At 35.4% G+C, this 19,036-nt stretch overlaps 2 protein-coding genes across 2 annotated transcripts; one reads left to right on the top strand and one right to left on the bottom strand.

Annotated features, from left to right (window-relative positions):
• Positions 1-11,401: 11,401 nt before the first annotated feature.
• On the top strand, positions 11,402-14,010 carry LOC143538593 (artemisinic aldehyde Delta(11(13)) reductase-like). Its single transcript, XM_077032110.1, has 5 exons — positions 11,402-11,600; positions 11,745-11,885; positions 12,813-12,943; positions 13,056-13,238; positions 13,312-14,010. Exons 1-5 carry the CDS (start codon positions 11,536-11,538, stop codon positions 13,950-13,952), a joined length of 1,161 nt encoding a protein of 386 aa, XP_076888225.1. The 5' UTR covers positions 11,402-11,535; the 3' UTR covers positions 13,953-14,010.
• A 1,033-nt stretch (positions 14,011-15,043) lies between these two features.
• LOC143538590 (O-fucosyltransferase 35-like) lies at positions 15,044-18,314 on the bottom strand. Its single transcript, XM_077032106.1, has 9 exons — positions 17,730-18,314; positions 17,026-17,175; positions 16,865-16,937; positions 16,715-16,785; positions 16,549-16,637; positions 16,329-16,461; positions 16,019-16,251; positions 15,271-15,949; positions 15,044-15,202 (listed from the first exon to the last, which is right to left on the bottom strand). The coding sequence occupies exons 1-8, from the start codon at positions 18,135-18,137 to the stop codon at positions 15,280-15,282; spliced, it is 1,827 nt and encodes a 608-aa protein (XP_076888221.1). The 5' UTR covers positions 18,138-18,314; the 3' UTR covers positions 15,044-15,202; positions 15,271-15,279.
• Positions 18,315-19,036: the final 722 nt, after the last annotated feature.

Below are 19,036 nucleotides of genomic sequence, written 5' to 3'. Positions count from 1 at the left end.
TAATTAATTAATCATTCATATAGGTACAGGAGATCTCTCTGTCAACAATACAGCTGCTTCGTTGAATTAACGACAACAGATCAGTAAACATCAACAAACAGAGTTTAATTAAATTAAACGGAGGAGATTAAAGTAATAAACTGACCTAGAAACTGAATTCAGTTAGAGCTGTAAGCAGACGAGATCAGGATCTTCCTTCCTAACGGTCTGTTTAATTGATTGAAAGAGAGAGCCAACAAGATGAAGAAGAACAAACTGGACGGAGAGTTTTTCAGGCGGCCATAACTATAAAACTATTTATTAATTATTATTATTATTAAACAAAACAAAGAAAAACCCCTCCTTCACCAGTTTATCCCCTTTTATTTCATTCTTCTATTTTCACACCATTTTCCATATTATTATCATCATATTTTTACTAACTAAATTAATATATATATATTTCTTTCCACATTCAGAAACTAACATCAACTTTGCTAATCCCAAATAAATTCAGGTGATTAAACTCAAATAAACCCCCTTCAATTACGAGTTCGAGCTCGACCTGGACGAAGAAGCATAGTGAAGGTCAGGGGTGGCCCCTGCTCCTTGTTTTTTTGCTCAACAGTGTAAATTAACCCGTTTTTCACTCAAAAAATTGTACATGTAGTGTGAATTTTTCTGTTTTCTGTCGAAAATTAGACCCTGACCCCTCTCTTTTATGAAAATTTACATACAATTTGAGGCCTCCAAGTGTTTTCGTCCAAATTTCGTCACTGAAGCTCAAGCCTTACATATTTTAAAGTTTTTTTTTTACTCTTAAGTTTTTATTTCACATTGCACAACTGAGCTTTGGCTTGTTAAAGGTACTACACAAGCTCGAGACAAGCTTAGGTAGTTAGGCTCATTTAAGGTTTAAAAACTTAACATAAGTATAAATGAGCTGAACCTTAGCTTGAAATAACAACTCATGAGCCAAAGCTTGAGTATTAGGAAAAAAAACACTCAAAACGAGCCGAGCTCGAGCTTGAGCTCTCATAAATCAAAACGAGCCGAGCTCGAGTTTATTCAAACTCGACTGGTTTTTACAACTCTAAGCCTACACGTATTTTATTAAAAAATAATATAAATAATAATAATAATTTTTGAACGACCAACTAAGTAACGCCGGGTACTCCGTGCGCGGCCCCCATTGGCTAAAGGTAGCCCGAGCCGGCCACTAGTTCGGACGGACGAAGCCCCTAGCGGTCCACCTATTGAGTGATTCACCTGATAAAACCCGACCACCACGCCCGCCAAATGGCACGACAACGAGGAGCCAGTAAAACCGGGTGAGATCAGGACTCGAACTGTGACATTCGTCAATTTCGGGTCACTTTTATTATGTAAACCCGACCCGTTTGTAACCCGAACATTTCAAATATATAAAATATTGGATATTGCCATTTAAAATATATAAAATATTGTTTTTTTTTATATTATGCATTGTTTGACCATTTAAACATACCCATTTTTATGCAAACCATAAAAGAATCTTTATACCCAACCCTTCACTCCTTCCCTATATATACACACCCATCTTCTTCATTTTACTCTCGCTACATCTCCAAAAACTCTCTCAAAACTCCATAGATTCAAGGTTGTTATTTCTTATGTATTCTTGAAGTTTTGACTTCTCAAGTCAAACTAACTATAGTCTTTCATTCTAACTTGTTCATCTAACATTATTAACTCTTGAATATGGTGGTACAACATATATATAATACACACCCCTTGTTTCCTTTATTTGTTACTTCACCGACTTTGGTTGGTTAAGTTTCGAATGTCATAAGGCAAGGCTTCATGGAGGACTTCGTGTTCTTGATATATATTTACACATACATAACTTATTATACATATCACTTATGACTAACTTCTAACCCTTTAGTTTGTTCATCTTATTTACAAGTTCTATGGTGTGGGTTTGTATAAGACTAACCTCGGTTTAACCGAAACTAGTCCAAATCGGAAACCGAACTTTTGTTTACTAGTTTTGTTAAAATAGTTGTTTAAACATGTTTATTGCTAGATTTGAGTTTCAAAAATCATTTTTACAAGTTCTTTGATATTAAGCATATGGAATCCATCTATAAACTCGTTGGGAGATGGAAACCGAACTAAACCGAAACTTTTGCTTAAAAGACTTGTAGTTAACTTTTTTTGTTGTAAAATTTAAGTTTTCTTCAAACCAATATACAAGTTCTATGATATTTGGGCATGTAGAAACCATCTATGAACTATTTGTGAGATGGAGACCGAACCAAACCGAACTATACCGACTTTTACTCGCTTAAGATACACAAGTGTGTTTTTAGCTATCAAGACCTGTATATTTCTTTAAAAAAATAGTTTACAAACTGATTTTAATTATTTTCTTATGTACTTGGAATAGTTTGATCCAACTTGATCTCATAACATAGTTTGGACCGACAAAACCGAACACTCGCTTAACGTGCGTTGTTAGTTCTAAATAATAGATCTACATACTTGGTTAAGTGTTAGTATGTTTTAATGAGTTATGTCATAACAATTAATATTTTGGAAAGTTGACTTTGGGTTTGACCATTTGTCAAGACCCGAACCGACAACCCGAACACTCATTAAAAACCCGTTTTAGTATCTTTAGCCTAATGGAACTTGCATTTTAGCATTTTCCCCACCTTATTACTTAACACTGGTTAAGTAAATATTAATGTTAGATACTTTAACCCGGTTTTGAGCAAACTTACATTTTTTAAAAGGGTTATTATTATAAATTCTTAAATAGTTACATTTTAAACCTTGAACTTTAATTGATTAATTTTTGCAACAATTATTTTATTTAAAGATCTTCAAGACAACCTTTCTAAATCCAAGACTTTCTTTTATTTAGGCTTCATACGTTAAACTCGTCGTTCCGGCAAATCTCCAAATAATCAATCTTTCAAGTTTATTACTTGAATGTGAGTAACTTCATACCCCGTTTTCTATCTTTTATTTTGGGGGTGACATTTCAATTTATCTAAACTAAATGTTTTATACTTGGGTCTTAAACCACAAACGTTGCTGTATACCTTACTTGAATAATTGCTCGATTTGGTGTTCTATGCTTATTTGACTATGTGTTTATCGCTTTTGGATGGTGGAACTATAAATCCTAGACCATTTGGCAACCCCTCATGGCAAGGTGTCGTTAACGTAATGCAATTAACGATAACTATAAAATCCTAAACTATTTGGCAACCCCTTATAGTTGGGTGTCGCTAACTTGTTAGCGATAACTATTTATCCAAGTTTATAGCTATTATTTATGGTTTTGTATACTAGTTTTGTGGCTTTTCATACTATATATCTATTGTTCAAACTTATGAATTGCTCACCAACATTTGTGTTGATAAACTTTATTTTATGAAATGTTACAGGTTTGCATCTAGGTTAATTATGGAGTTCGGTGAAGAAAACGTCACAAATACCGTTAGGATATTAGCAAAAATGAACAATATTTGATTTGCTATATTTTGTTATATTTTGTTGTATTTGAGTTGTGAATATTTGGTTATGTGATGTAACATCCCGAAATTTCTAAAGTAATATTTAATATATTATTTTGTCGGGTGAAATAAACGAGTTAGTGGAACGATAATAATAACAGCAAAATATGAAGAGTTAGTAGGATAATTAGATGGGATTAGATAGGGACCAAAAGGAAATATGGGCCTTCGGCCCATGGGCTTAAGAGAGTATAAATACCCCCTTAAACTCCAATCCTTTCCATTCCATCCATTTCTCCATCCTTATCTCTACACACCCAAAACACACACGACCCGAACCAAGATCCAAAGACGAGGACCCGAGCTTGTTGGTGCTAGATCGTCGTGACGAACCAAAGCAACAAGACCAGCTCGTGTTCGTAGTTCGACTCATTTACGGTACGTTTATATCGAGAACTTGTTCGTTTAGGTTTGGATTAGTATAGAAATGATAGATCTGTGTTTGTATGGTAAAAACGAGTCCAACAAAGCTAAACTTACTGAAAATGGTTATGATTTGATGGGTTAATCGATTGATAAAAGAACCTGTAACCTATATGCCTAAATCGCACCCTTTAAACATCGATGTTAGGTCGATTTGATGGTTGGGGTTTGTAGGCGCTGGTCAGACGATTCCATGGATACCTAAATCGAGTTATTTGGTTAAGAAACGAAGGATTTAAGAACGAACAGTAGCTGCAGCCGACAACTTCGCCTGCAAGCTAAGTTCGCCTGATGAACTTCGCCTGCAAAGCTAAGTTCGCCTGATGACAACTTCGCCTAAAGCTAAGTTCGCATGATGACAACTTCGCCTAAAGCTAAGTTCGCCTGATGACAACTTCGCCTAAAGCTAAGTTCGCCTAAGGTTAACTTCGCCTAAAGCTAAGTTCGCCTGATGACAACTTCGCCTAAAGCTAAGTTCGCCTGATGACAACTTCGCCTAAGGTTTAACTTCGCCTAAAGTTAAGTTCGCTTAGAAAATAAATTAAAAACCTAATGAAAAATGTGTTAAGATAGTTAATGTAAATAAAATTTTTCCAAGCTGACCTGGCAGCTCGACCCCAGCCAGGGGCTCTGCCCCTTGGACCCTGCTAGGGGCTGCCGCCCTAGACCCCGCTGCCAGGGGCGCTGCCCCCGGACCCCCGTTCGTTGTGGGTCATATAAAGATAGAAATACAATATGAGTAGTGATAGTTAATTGATATGTATACTTGTTATACAGTCAGCCGTGCACAAACTGAAGAAAGGGATTACGATTAACGGTGAACGTAACCGTGTTCAGGTGACTTTCTAGCCCCATTCCTTGTTATGTTTTCGGGGCTGTGTGCATACTCGATGTGAAGTGTGAATACACTTACCTTAAGTGGTAAGTGTATGCTATAGATATTATACGAGGTAGCTATTATATAATACTTGTCGGGGCGTGAACGATCTTCGGATATTGCACGCATCGCCAAGGATAGTGATTGCCAAGTGGTTATTAGTGTGTATGAATGCTATGATGTGACTTGCTTATTATGTAAATGATATGAAGCGTGTTGTAGACAAGTAGAGGTAGAGCGTGTTAGAAGTGGCAAGAGTGTAGTAAGAGTGTTAGTGGCATGATGATAGTACGTGGTAGGGTAAGCCTATACGTGACTACGTCATTAAAGTGGCAAAGTGACATAACGTTATACGTTATTAAAGCGGCAAAGTGGCAAAGTGGTATAACGCTATACGTTATTAAAGTGGCAAAGTGGCAAGGTGGTAGGTGTAAATAAGAGGCTAAGTGGTAAGGTAAGCAGGTTAGATAGTGGACTACGTGTCTTCAGATACGTATATGATGCATGTAGTGGTTGTATGATAAGTTGCTTGATTAACTAGAACTCACTCAGCGTAGCTGACTTTTAGTATGCACGCAGGTGATCAGACCAAAGAACTAGCATGAGGATGGCACATGGCATGGATTGAACGGCTGGCATCTTAAGATGGAAGAAAAGATGTTTTAAATGTAATGATTTGTTTTATAGTATCAAAGAAGAGATTGAATGTTTTGTAACGAATGCTTCAAGTAAACGTTTCCGTGAAAGTTTTAATTAACTCTGATTGCAAGAACTGTGTTTATGAGTAAATCCGACGCTAAAGTAGGGCAACCGGTTCGGGGCCTTACATGTGACATTTTCGATGTTGTGAAATGAAATGAGTTTGTTAAATATTGTCGCTTTAAATAGTGTCATGCGCTTATGAGCAATCGTTGCATCCCGGCATGTTCCGCCGCCTTTGGTCGGGGTGTGACACGAACCATGGCAAGCCATGGTCATCCCTCATATCTCTCATATAAATTGATGGTAGTGAGGTTTGAATCCCCTACCTCTCCACTAATAAAGTGAGTGCTCTACCATTGAGCCACAACCAATTTAATAATAATAATAATAATAATAATAATAAACAAGAAGTCATTGTTATTAAGGTTTTGGTTGTTTAATTAAAATTCATATAATAATATTAAGATTTAGTTGTCCTACATATATTGTATGAAACATGGCAGCATGCAAGAACCTCATGAATAACGACACAAATATTTTATTTTAAGTATGTAGTTACTTACCAAAACGTCATTGTCGATATTTACTAGATTTGATCGATTTGTTTCTTTACCTCACGTCAAATAATCGATTACAACTGTCCCTTTCTCGTTTTAGTTTGAAGTTATGTGACATTCATTAATTTTTCATTTCAAAAACCCAACCCGTTTTAAATTTGGATGTAATTTGGATTCCCATTTAACCATTAACGTGTTGACTTTTTTGTTATTTATGTTTATCATGTTACAATCTTAATATCAATTCTCGTTTTGTTTATTTCATACTCTAAATGCATATAAACAAAGTCTAGGGACTAAATATGTCAAATTATAAACTTTTTGGAAAATTCTATCTGCCACGACACATGAAGGATTTCTCTTTCATGTATCGCGACACCTGAAAAGCTTAGGGCTTCTTCCCATTTTCATTCAGGTCGTGACACGTGACGGATACAAAAAGAAACATTCGTGACACATGACGAAGTGCTAGTTACTTAAAAATAAGCTTTTCAACCGGCTAGTCATTCGCTTGACAAAAAAACCCACAATTAATCTCCTTTTAACTCGTTTAATCATTGTAGAATGTTTTTTGACGGTTTCCACCTTCAGTTGTATCAATTCCCTTTATAATTTGGTCAAATTGCATTCGACTTTGCATACGCTAAGACATTGGACTAGCTTTGACTCTTTGAACGAATTTTTGAACGAATTGATAAACGTTTGGACAAATTGAACCTATAAATTCACACCTTCTCCTCTGCTCCAACTTTACCACGTCTCATTTCACTCTAAAAACATGTTCTTGCTCTTCAATTTCGGTGTTCAAGACTCTTTGACTTACAAAAGTCAAACCAAACTTCATTCTACATCTTCTAGCTCATTCCAGGGCCGGCTCCGAAAAGACGAAAAAAAATTTGGGCCAAAGGCGAACTCTTAAGTAAAAGAAACATTTTGCTGGGTTTAAACAATTTAATTATACATTGGCTTATTTGATTATGATTTAAGTTGTGTAAAAAACTTTTGTATAAAAATAAGCTTAAAATTGTCTCAAATAAGACTAGAACCCACAACCTTTTGGTTAGATGTCATACCCCTTTACCATTAGACCAAGCTAGTGGTTATGTAATTGTGTTGAAACATTGATTATACACATGTTTTTGATAAAAATACATATATCTTTTTTTTGAAAAAAAAAATTCGGGCCTAGCGGAGTGTTGGGTCTGTGGCCGTCAACTACCCTGCCATACCTCAAAGACGGCCCTGGTTCATTCCTCGGGTAATTGTTATGTGTTTGGTCATTTTCATTCAAGTTTTGTGAATTTCTTGTATAAATTACATAAACTTTAAAATCAAATTACTAACAATTCTTGAACTAGTTTAATTGATTATTACAAGTTTGTTGGACTCGAACCCCTAAGCCTATACGACTAGTTGCGATGTTTTTAACAGTATAATGCATTATTGTTTTGAAATATAATAACTATATATAAAAAAAGAAAGTTTGCTGGTTATTATCCTATACAAACATGAAGCTTGTTTCGTAGTTAGAACTATGCATTATGCATCAAGCTAGGCTCTAGTACATGTAGTTTAAATTAATTTAATTGGTTTATATATAACATATTAACAAAATGGCAAAAGACGTCCTTCATGTTTGCAAGGTTTTTCAATGAACGTCATTTGGCAAACTTAATGACAGAAAACATCCTTTATGTTCGAAAAACGTTGCACGGTTCGTCCTTTTCACTAACGAGGGTTAGTTTTTTTCGTTAAATTCAGTCATGTACACCTCGTGTGAGGGCTTTATCCCGTCAGGGGTTATTTGTGTAATTGACTTAAAATCTTGGGCTTTAAATAAATATTTTTTTTTTCTTTTTAACCATCATCTTCTTCCTCAAATATTCATAACCCACCATCAACAGTCAACACCACAATCAAACACCAGCCACCACCCATCATCATCATCATCATCATCATCATCATCCGATCCAACCTCCCCTGAGAACCCTAAACTACCTCGTTGTTGTCACGCTCCGCCACCGTATTCAAAAAAAGTTATACAAGTTATTAAATTCATACATTATTCAATATAGGTACAACAATTATTTTCTAAATTCAACAATATATGCACAATAGTTATTTTCTAAAATTAGAATTTACATAATCAAATCTATACATGACTTTCATCCAACAAAGAGATTATCAAAGCCGACTCACTAAACAAATTTTTATCAAATATTTTGCCCATTTATTGGGACATAAAAACATATTAGTTCAAACAAGTAAGAACATCAACAATTGTTGATTTATGGTTCTTTTTGTTTCTGTTATTGTAGTTGGGGATTGTATTGACGATAAAAAGTATATGACTACAATGTCTCCCCCCATCTCTTTGACTTAATTGTCACTTCCACCGTCAACCACCTTGAACCGCCACCCATGACTTCAGTTTGATCATCGGGACACCTCCCGAGCACACAAGCACCATGATCTCCGCCTAGCACACAAGTTGAGTTTTCAAAGCACTACTTTAATAAGGAATTTTTGGTATGATACTTATGCTACAACGTCAACCTTTCTTATATATTGGTCAGGGTCCCAACCTTTAACTTACTCATCTTCATGTGAATGTCTTTCTTGTTATCCTTAAGTCATATACTATTCTTCACACTTTTTGATGTGTTTGTTATAATTTCCTTGGAGTTGGAGATGCCAAAGTACCTGTCCTCTAGATCTATTCCTTGTATATTTGTTGGGACCAACTTAAATAATTATTGATATGAAAAATAGTTAGTAAGATGGAAGATCATTCATTAAATACAATTGTTTCTCTACACTCTATTTGAACTTGGGTTTTGATGTTTGCTTATTCTCACTCTAATGTTGTTGGTTACAACTTACAAGTGTTAGATAAACAGTTTACAAATGTATTTTCACTAGCTTTGGACACAAAATAATTATATGTACTTGTATTAATATAGTTGATATTCACTGGTTTTGCAATACTAAAATGCTAGTTTCGCAATGAACCAAAATGTGTCCAAAACATAGCAAAAAGATAGACGACATATCAACACTCAAAGTTATGGGTTTGAAATGTTTAAAGCTACGAACCAAAGAAAGTAAGGAAGATGTCCGGACCCTACAGACAATTTGACGTTTTTATGTTACACTTTACACTCATTGACGTGTAGTAGCACCTTCCTACTACTTTGGTACCGATGAGCAATTGAAACTTGAAAAAAAGGTTTCAATTTCATTCAAAAACATTAAACCAAAGAGATTGCATTGAAACCATCTAATACATGTTTTATGATTTTGTTGTAGTTAATTTTTTTTTTTTGAATGTTTAAGCTTGCCTCCTACTGTTGTAGTTAATGATCAGGTTGTTTTACACGAGTTGTTTTCTGATGATCAAGAGTCTAATCTTGCACAATCATGGGTCATAGAGTCTTTATTGGCAATACAATACCTTAATAAAAAAATGAATTTTCTTAAAAGACTCGAAATCTATTTTAAATTACTCAAATTAAACACGAATCACAACCACCGTCACCTTCACCTTCTCTTCTTGTTTTTTTCTCCAACTCCTTTGAATTGTAACATCCAATATAATTTTCTTTTGGTATTGTAAGTTTTACAAACAGTTTTATTATAGAAAGTGGGTCTACAAAGTTGTGTTTCCGAGCTTAATGAAAAAAAGAAAAAGAAAAAGAAAGAGATGTAAAGAAAAAAAATTTGTGTTCCCAAAATTTATTTTGAAAAGAAAGTAAATGAAAGGAAGGATGAAAACATTGTGTTCCCAAGTTTCATTTAAGAGGAGAAATGAAAGGAGAGAAAAAGAAAATATGATGTTTTAAATGATGAATGTTTTCCATCCAATTTGAAAAGAATATGATGGAAATGAAAGGAAAAGAAATCGAATTAAATTACAGGAGCGAACTTTCCTTTCTTTTATTTCATTAACTGTACTCGGGAATGCAACGTTAATGTCAAATGCTTTCATTAGGATCTTATCTTTTGATATCATAGGCCCTAGGGTATATCTTAACGTTCAGGGTAGAGATGTTCAAAACGGTTTGGGACTAGGAACCGGAACCGGTTCCTAACCGGTTCCTATATTCAAAACCTCCTTTTAAATCGGTTCCAGGCTCGAACCGGTTAGGGAACCGAACCGGTTCTCCCACCCTCGGACCCCTAACCTATCTAACCGGTTCTTACCGGTTCCTAACCCGGTTCCTGTACCGTAACCGGTCAAAAAACGGCTATTTTTGACCCCAACGGTCAAAAAATGGCCAAAAAAAACGGTTAGGAACCGGTTCCGGTTCCAGAACCGGTTCCGGTTCCTACCCGCCCCCACTCAGAAATGCAAGAACCGGTCACGGATCATCGGGTTGAATCAGATAGGGTTCGGTTCCTACAAAAAACGGGTAGGAACCGGTTCGGGTCCGGTTCGGGTTCACCGGTTCGGTTCCAGGAACCGGTTTCGTTGATCAACCCTAGTTCAGGTCGTTAAAGCTAATTTGGCAAATGTTAAAGTGTGGAACACCAATCCCATTACGAGTTAAGGGGCGTTAATACAAAACGCGTTAAAAACTAACGGACTTTAAAATCCTCTATATGCACACAAAATAATTGAAAAATTGTTTTGAAAGAAGTTAAGTGGGGTTAAATCATTTTCTTTAATTTAATTAGGTAGAGTAAAAAAAGATAAAGTTGATGATATAACACCATAAAAAAAGCATAAATGTGTTACGAATAGCTAGTCTATCATGGTGGGATGTCATGCACTCAAGAATTATTCTAGCAAATATACGATTAATTTTTTGTTAGTAAATTAAGCCGGTTTTACGTTAATATAGTCTTTAAATAGAGGTTTCCAAGTTCCAAAACATTGTTACATTTGAGAAATTCTTGTCTTTACAGTTTGTTTTGTTTTACTTGGACGGAATAAAGAAAAAATCAATATAAAAACTTGAGGAAAACAAGTCGTATTAGAATTTGGCTACAACGCGTCTAGCGACTTTATTTTTGTCCCTTTCATCATTCAATTCAATTCAATTTCTAGTGGTGGTCAGAAACGTGTTTTTATTCAATTTCCTATACCGACCAAAAAATAAAAACAAAATACTACTTCCAAAATCGGCAATAATGAATTTATTTGAAGAAGCACAAAAACATTTTACAAAAGTATAGTTGTTGGATAAAAAATTATATCACGTGTGTTTTTTGTTGTCAAACATTCATTCTTTCAGTCAAAATAATATATGTATTATTATAAAAAACAATTATTTAAATGCGACTTCCGATCTCAGTTCATGTATTTAATTGAACCAAACTTCATTACTTGTGCCTGTGTCTTCATCTCCACTACTTTACTTTTACTACTACTACTACTACTAATAATAATCTAGCTCATCACTACTAGAGATCTTCAAAGCAAATTATGGGTAGAGAAAACTCAAGCCTCTTTTCCCCATACAAGTTGGGCAAGTTCAACCTCTCTCACAGGTAGATATCGGTAACGGTACTGAATATCAAATTTCTAGAAAAGCTCGTACCAAATCTATTGATACGGTATTTGTACTTTTTACAAAATGCTCCTCTCTATATAATATAATATAATATAATATTAATACCGAATTTCTTTGGTAGGGTGGTGTTGGCTCCGATGACAAGGTGTAGAGCGTTGAACAGCATACCAAATGAAGCACTGGTGGAGTATTACCGGCAGAGAGCCACTGCCGGTGGCTTTCTCATCACTGAGGGGACTATGATCTCTCCCACTGCTGCCGGGTAAGGGTCTTTTCGTCAATTCACCATGCCCATTTTACTTTTCTTATATATATATATATATATATAGGACTTTTGAGAACCGCTTTGAGTTTTAAAAACTCGAAAGAACTTAACGTAACAATTTTTTTTGAATTTTTTTTACACATGTGTAATACATAAGTGTAAGTGATGTACAAAAAATTACGGTATTTTTTTACACACCGAATCGACTTATCACACATGTGTAACTAACGGTTAAACTTGTGTAATATCCTTACTCTCTCTCATGCTTCATTTTTTAATTACATTTAATCTCAGCCACATATTTCATGTCATTTAATTAAATGTGTGGTCCAAATTTGAGTTCTTAAAGTTCTTACATCTCAACATGGTTCTCAAAATATCTTTCACACATATATATATATATATATATAATAATAATAAAGGTAGAAAGAAGGATGGACAAATCACATAATGCCACGTTGTTTTTGTTAAAGTGTTTTTTCTTTTTCGGGGGCTATAGTCTATAAACAATTATTAAAGTTGGATATGATATAAGTTTATAACCACACATATATTGATATCTACACATGGTGCGCTTAATAATAGCTGATGCAATAATGGAGACTGGTGCTTGTTAGCTTTAAACTTAATAATAATAATGATGGATGCATTTCATTCCTAGTCCTTGTTCTTTAAAAGACTGAACGTTTTATTTGGAATAAAAATCAAGCATTTTGTTAGTTAATGGCAGTTGTTTAGTTAGTTATTTAGTATAGTAGTTAAATAACAATCACTCGTTAGTACGTGTATATATATATATATGTCTAATAGACATATATATTAATACACACAATTATACCCGATCTCTTGATCATTAAAAGATCCTCCTGCATTTTCATTCATAAAGCTATAGCTAATTTGACGAGATTGTGTTGTGTGCTTCAGATTCCCGCATGTACCAGGTATATTTAATCGAGAACAAATCGAGGCATGGAAGAAAGTGGTCGATGCAGTTCACAAACAAGGCGGTATCATATTTTGTCAATTATGGCACGTCGGTAGAGCATCTCATCAAGGTACATATGTAATATCTTGTATTCGTTTAATCGTAAATTAATAGTTACAAAGCATGAGTGTTGCCAAAAGACATTTCTTAAGCTTTAAGTTTTTGTTGAACAAAAAAAACAGTGTATCAGCCTGGTGGGGATGCACCTATATCGTCTACAAACAAATCCATATCGAACAAGTGGAAAATATTAATGCCCGATGCAACATATGGACGGTATCCTGAGCCCCGGCCATTGGCAACCCATGAAATACCACAAGTGGTGGAAGACTATCGTTTGGCGGCCGTTAATGCTATTGAAGCAGGTTACTATTTTCTTAACTATTCTTACTATCATATTATATTTCAGAAATTAACATGACATTTTTTTTAAAATAGGTTTTGATGGGATTGAAATACATGGAGCACATGGTTACCTACTTGACCAGTTCATGAAAGACGGGATCAATGACAGAACAGATGAATATGGTGGATCGTTAGCAAACCGCAGCAAGTTCTTACTGCAGGTGGTAAAAGCAGTGGCTGCAGCCATCGGTGCAGACAGAGTTGGTGTTAGAATCTCTCCAGCTATTGACCACCTAGACGCTATGGACTCTGACCCGCGCAGCCTAGGACTAGCAGTAATCGAACAACTCAACAAACTCCAGTTTGAGTTGGGACAATTAAGTTACCTACACGTGACACAGCCACGTTACACGGCTTATGGTCAAACCGAGTCAGGCTCACATGGGAGTGAGGAAGAAGTGGCTCAGTTGATGAGAACTTGGCGCGGGGCGTATGTGGGAACTTTTATATGCAGTGGTGGATACACTAGAGAGCTAGGAGTGGAAGCCGTGGCTAACGGGGATGCTGATTTGGTGGCTTATGGTCGGCTTTTTATATCGAACCCTGACCTGGTTTTAAGGCTGCAGCTCAATGCACCACTAAACCGGTATGTGCGGGCTACCTTCTATACACATGATCCTGTTGTAGGCTACACTGATTACCCTTCTCTTCAGAAAGGACTGTCACGCCTGTAGTCACACTGCAACTGCAACGGTTATCGAATAGATTATTATTATTTATTATTAATGTATATCTGTTTTCGTATTTCGTAGTTGTTTGTTTTAATTTTGAGGGGATGTTTGTTTAAAAGGATCATGTATAAACCAATGCTGGTTAAACTAGCGACCTCCGATTCATTAACAAACTACTGGATCGGGCTACGATTAATGAATAAAATTCGGTTACTGTCGCTTTTATTTGATATAGCTACCTTCATTGGGGGTGACTTAAATAAGTTATAAGTTACAAAGTGTAACAAGCTTGTTGACAAGTTATATCATGTTGGGCCGACTGGTTTAATGAATTACTGGACCTGGGGCAGTTAAGAAAGGTTATACTTATCGGTTTATCAGAAGATAACCAACCAAAATTTTCGAATCTTGATTATAATAATATTCGATATTCGAAGAGGGAAAAAGTTGTGACTGGAAAAATGATATTGATACTTCGGAGATCAAAGTCGACAGCAGTATTTTAAAGGTTATGCAATAGATTGTTACGCGCATCTTGTTGGCTTAATTTGATCGAACGCTTTTCGGTTTTAGTTTATTTTTATTGGTTTATTGTTTAATACTTTTATCTATCTTGTTAGCTTATAATCATATTAAGAAGGTTTTAATTATATCAGAAGAAAATTGCTGAAGAGTTTATTATGTGGTACTTTGGAGGGGATATATTATTACCAAAATAAGTTTATCTTTTCTGTTTTATCATATTTATTTGTTGGTGGTACCTTTGAGGGGATATACAAACCAACCCAGTTAAACCAGCAGCCACCGATTCAGTTACAAATTACCGGATCGTCTACAATGAGTTACCGACTTTTCTTGGTGCAGCGCAAGTTATGGGTGTTGCTGGTGATTTGGGTTGTTTTGTGATGGGGATGTTGTTAACTGATTTTTAGGCAGCAAACATTTATTTATGGTAAAATAATAAACTTTGGAATAAGAAGCTTTTGTTGTGTTGATGTCACATTTTGTCATTTCATTTTTGTAAGTGGTAAAGATAAGGTTTAAGGAAATTTGAGTTTTCATGTTGATAAATAAATAAATAAATAGATATTTTTGGATATGTTAAATTACAAGAAAGAGTAAAACATGTAGTAACAATGATAATAATAATATAAGTTATGGAACAAGTATTTCCATTTCCTATTTTCTATTTGCTATATCCTATACTCAATCCAAGAGCCTGAGTGAACTCTCAATTTTGAAGCCTCGGCTAAGTCAACATTCACCAACAATAGTCTCATTCATAACTTGCATGTTTTGTATATCTTTCACAGCAAACAAGCAACAATCCCTATTTCTCTTCACATATACACCCCGGAAGCGAATTTGCATAAAAGCTTTCTTCTAGTTTTGGAAACTCGCCTGCTTCCCGAATATACGGACCTCCATATCTGTTTTCATGAATCTTTTTCACTTGAGTACTAAACTCTTCCCAGCTTATCTTTCCTGCATCCAGTTCATCAACAAGCTTAACAAAATTCATCCGGTCGGGATTGATGGTTGTCTTGAAATCCTCAAACCGCCTATGACCTTGAACCGCTTTCGCCATATTCCCGTCATAAGTATAAACAAAAACATCACTCTGAAGAGCCACAACATAATCCAAACCAGCCAACATGTTTTGGTGGTTCCTAAACGGCTTCAGTTCTCTCTCCGTTGTAAGTGTGAAGTGCGACAAAATGTTTGGGAAATCCTGGTTTAGAGTTTCCATTGTTCCATTCCCGTATGCTTCACCCGCCACTAAATAAATCCGCGTAGTTGGTGGAAAACCCAAACCTTTAAGTAAAAGGGAGGTCTCTTGTGGGGTCAACGGACACCCGCCCAATTGTCGTTTCTCTGACCCGTCTATTTCCTTCTCTTTCCAATGACTCATTTCATATCTCATCCTTCTTAGTTCATCGTCTTCTTCTGATGTCAAATTGTGACTACAACCCGTAAACGCAAGCATGTCTTTTTCATACCTGCAATCAACCATATACATTTTAAAAAAATATTATTTATGTTATATATATATATATAAACGAATATACCTCAAGTGCAAAGCAAGATACGGGCCACCATTTTGTCGCATTCTTGTAACCAAAGTTTTCCCTAATTCCTCAATCGGAGCGGAATACTTTAGCGCTTGGTAATTAACACGACACCTTAACTTCTGAATAGAATTTGGGATTCCGTTGTTGGCGATTCTGGAATCGGTATGAGTGAAATACACAACTTTGTGGTGTTTAAGAAGTGGGACAATCTCCATTTTATAATAACTAACCTGAAAACAAACAGCGAAAGCTGACTCCAAAAAAACCACTTTATTATCCCCCCCAAAAAAAAAGGTGAAAGTCAAACCTTTGACCAAGAAATAGGAGTCTTGGCAAAAGGTTCAAGTCCAGCATATGCGGGTGGCAGTTTTTCGACTATGTGGATGTCCTCTTTCAATGTTTCAATGAAATGCTGCCAGTCAAACAGATCTTTGAAGCCACTGAAAGTATATAAGATAGAAGATAAGTTGTTTTAATTGATTAATAGAAAGAAATCAACAAACATATATTATGCAGAATACGTATACCTCTCGTCAGCCCAGTAGGAAGTGTGATCAAGAGAAGGAAGGACTAATGTTGCCTTCATAATCTTAGCAATAGCAACCATGTCACATATCTGCACTACAAATCCGTTATTAGATTAATTTATAGTTTGAGAAAAACATAGTAATGACAAATAAAAATAAATCAGACCCCAAATCTCATCTGATTTAAGCCTCCGTTTGCGTTAATAAGAAGGTAACCATTCGTCTTGTCATCTAACTCTGCAAGATGAGGAACATGGTCAACAAGTAGGACCACAAAGACCAATGGTGAAAGTCAATTTAATATATAAAAGCTTACTCTTATGACTCTTTGGACGATTAATGCATTGAGTGTAATTACCACTACTTGGTTTAGTCCATATACCTGTAAACTAAAATCATTTGATTTCATTAATCATCAATAAAAACTAACAAATTTGAAATACATTTGTGAAATTTCAGAACGTGTAGTAGACTCACGTCATCCTTACGATCCTGATCTGTGACTATACCCGAAGCTACCATCACTAGAGTTTGTTTCACATCAGTTTGTTCATCATCTTGATATCTACTGTTGTGGGAAATATGATCCCTTGAGTTCTTAAGAGAGCTTGATGAATCCCAGTAATCCTACTTTGGAAATGAAGGGTAGTTATTACTTATGTAAAATAAAAAAATGAAACATGCTATCTAAATTTTTCCCATACTATTACCCAGTGTTGTAGAACTCGCTAGTTGTTATTCGGGCCGTGGGGTACTGACCAGTAAATATACATATATATATAACAAATTTTATGCATAAATTTTAAATTTTGACCAAATAGCGGGCACAATTTTTACAAATTACAACCATGGTGTTACCACAACAGGTAAGTTTTGTTAGGAACCAAATTTAAGTATCCCACAAAAAGATATATAGCTTTACAAGATTTAAGCAAAAGAAAGAAAAAACCAATAGTTTGAGACAGCTTTTATGTTCTGTTTTGTTGTCAATATCAATGGTAAAGAAAAAACATCATCCTAGGATTGAAAGATTCTTGATGTTGTTAAAAATATGCACTTTATTGAATAATAAAGACCAATCAAGCAAGTAAGCATGTATATATATATATATATATATATATATATATTTAATTATTAAAATTTAAAACCTTGATTAACTAGATTGAATATAACTAACTAACCTGATCAAAGACACCAATGGCAGATCCAAACCAACCATTGACAGAAACCTTAAGAATACCCAAGAACAAACAGAAGCCACAAAACAGAAAAAACAACCACTGGCCCACCACCAGTTTCTTCTTATTCTTATTATTATTCTCTCCAACAAAGTCACCAGTAAGTCTTTTGGTCTGAAGGCGTTGGGTTAAACGGGTGGTTTGTTTCTTGTCAGAAAGAGAGTCAAAGGCTGCGTCAGTGGCTTCAGATCTAGGTGAGTTGAGTACATCAATCTCATGGTGGTTGTTGCGTTTGAATGACTGGGCACGGCGAGTCATGAATCTGGGTGAGTTGACTCGTTGTGAGAGTCCATCGGCGGCGGAAGCGGAGGTTGAGTTGTTGTGGTAGTGATTATTATTATTATTGGCCATTTGTATGTGTATAGGTGTAAGATTGATGATGTATTTATGAATATAGGGTCCCAAACTTATTAATATTATTATTATTGCGTTATACAGTGATGGGATAGATCGCCATTAATGGAGGAATTGGAGTGAAAAAGGAAGGATAAAATATACATACATACATACAGACAGGCTGTAAGTAAGTAAGATAGATTGGTGGTGGTGGTGGTGGTGGTGATGCTGCCATATGTATATGTCTGTGTGAATATGAGGAAAATTGAGTCCTTATTATTAATTAATTAATTAATTATAAAAAGATATTTATTATTCTATTTTCCGACTACAGTAACACACGAATAGAATTATCATCATATCTAGCGGTTAATTAGGATGTATGTATCTATCTAATTCTAAACACTTGTCTTGTGTTGTATTGCTAGTTGCTACATAGTACTAACATATCCATGTGAAGGGTACCAGGCCCAGTTGTGTTGGGATAAGGATTGCTGTTACTTTGCTTTCCTACTTTTCTTTTGTTTGTTCTAGATTTGATGCTCTTTGGCCACAAGTTAGTTAGTTAGTTATTTCCTTATTTCCTAGTACAAATTAACATTGTTAGGCCAGGGATAATTGCGATATGAAATAATATGATGTTCATGAAAACAAATATATATATATACAAACCTGATGACGGGAGCGGATCTAAGCAACACGTAGTAAAAGGTCGGCTGGTCCTAAAAACCCCAAGGCCATCAATACGGTAACACAAGCATAGTTTGCCCATCACGTTGATGGGCTCTATGTGTTTGAGAATTTTATGATACGATAAAAATTGGTGGGAAACTGAAATGGTTAGCCTAAGGGATGGTCGATAGACTGGTAGGCATGTACCGTGACATTATATAACTACCTTAAGTTGTACCATG

This window comes from Bidens hawaiensis, unplaced genomic scaffold, assembly GCF_021521415.1.
Source record: "Bidens hawaiensis isolate Kalapana, Puna unplaced genomic scaffold, B.hawaiensis_p1.1 tig00011646_1, whole genome shotgun sequence".
In the NCBI taxonomy this organism is placed as follows: domain Eukaryota; kingdom Viridiplantae; phylum Streptophyta; class Magnoliopsida; order Asterales; family Asteraceae; genus Bidens; species Bidens hawaiensis.
This window is presented reverse-complemented; position numbering and strand designations above follow the sequence as displayed.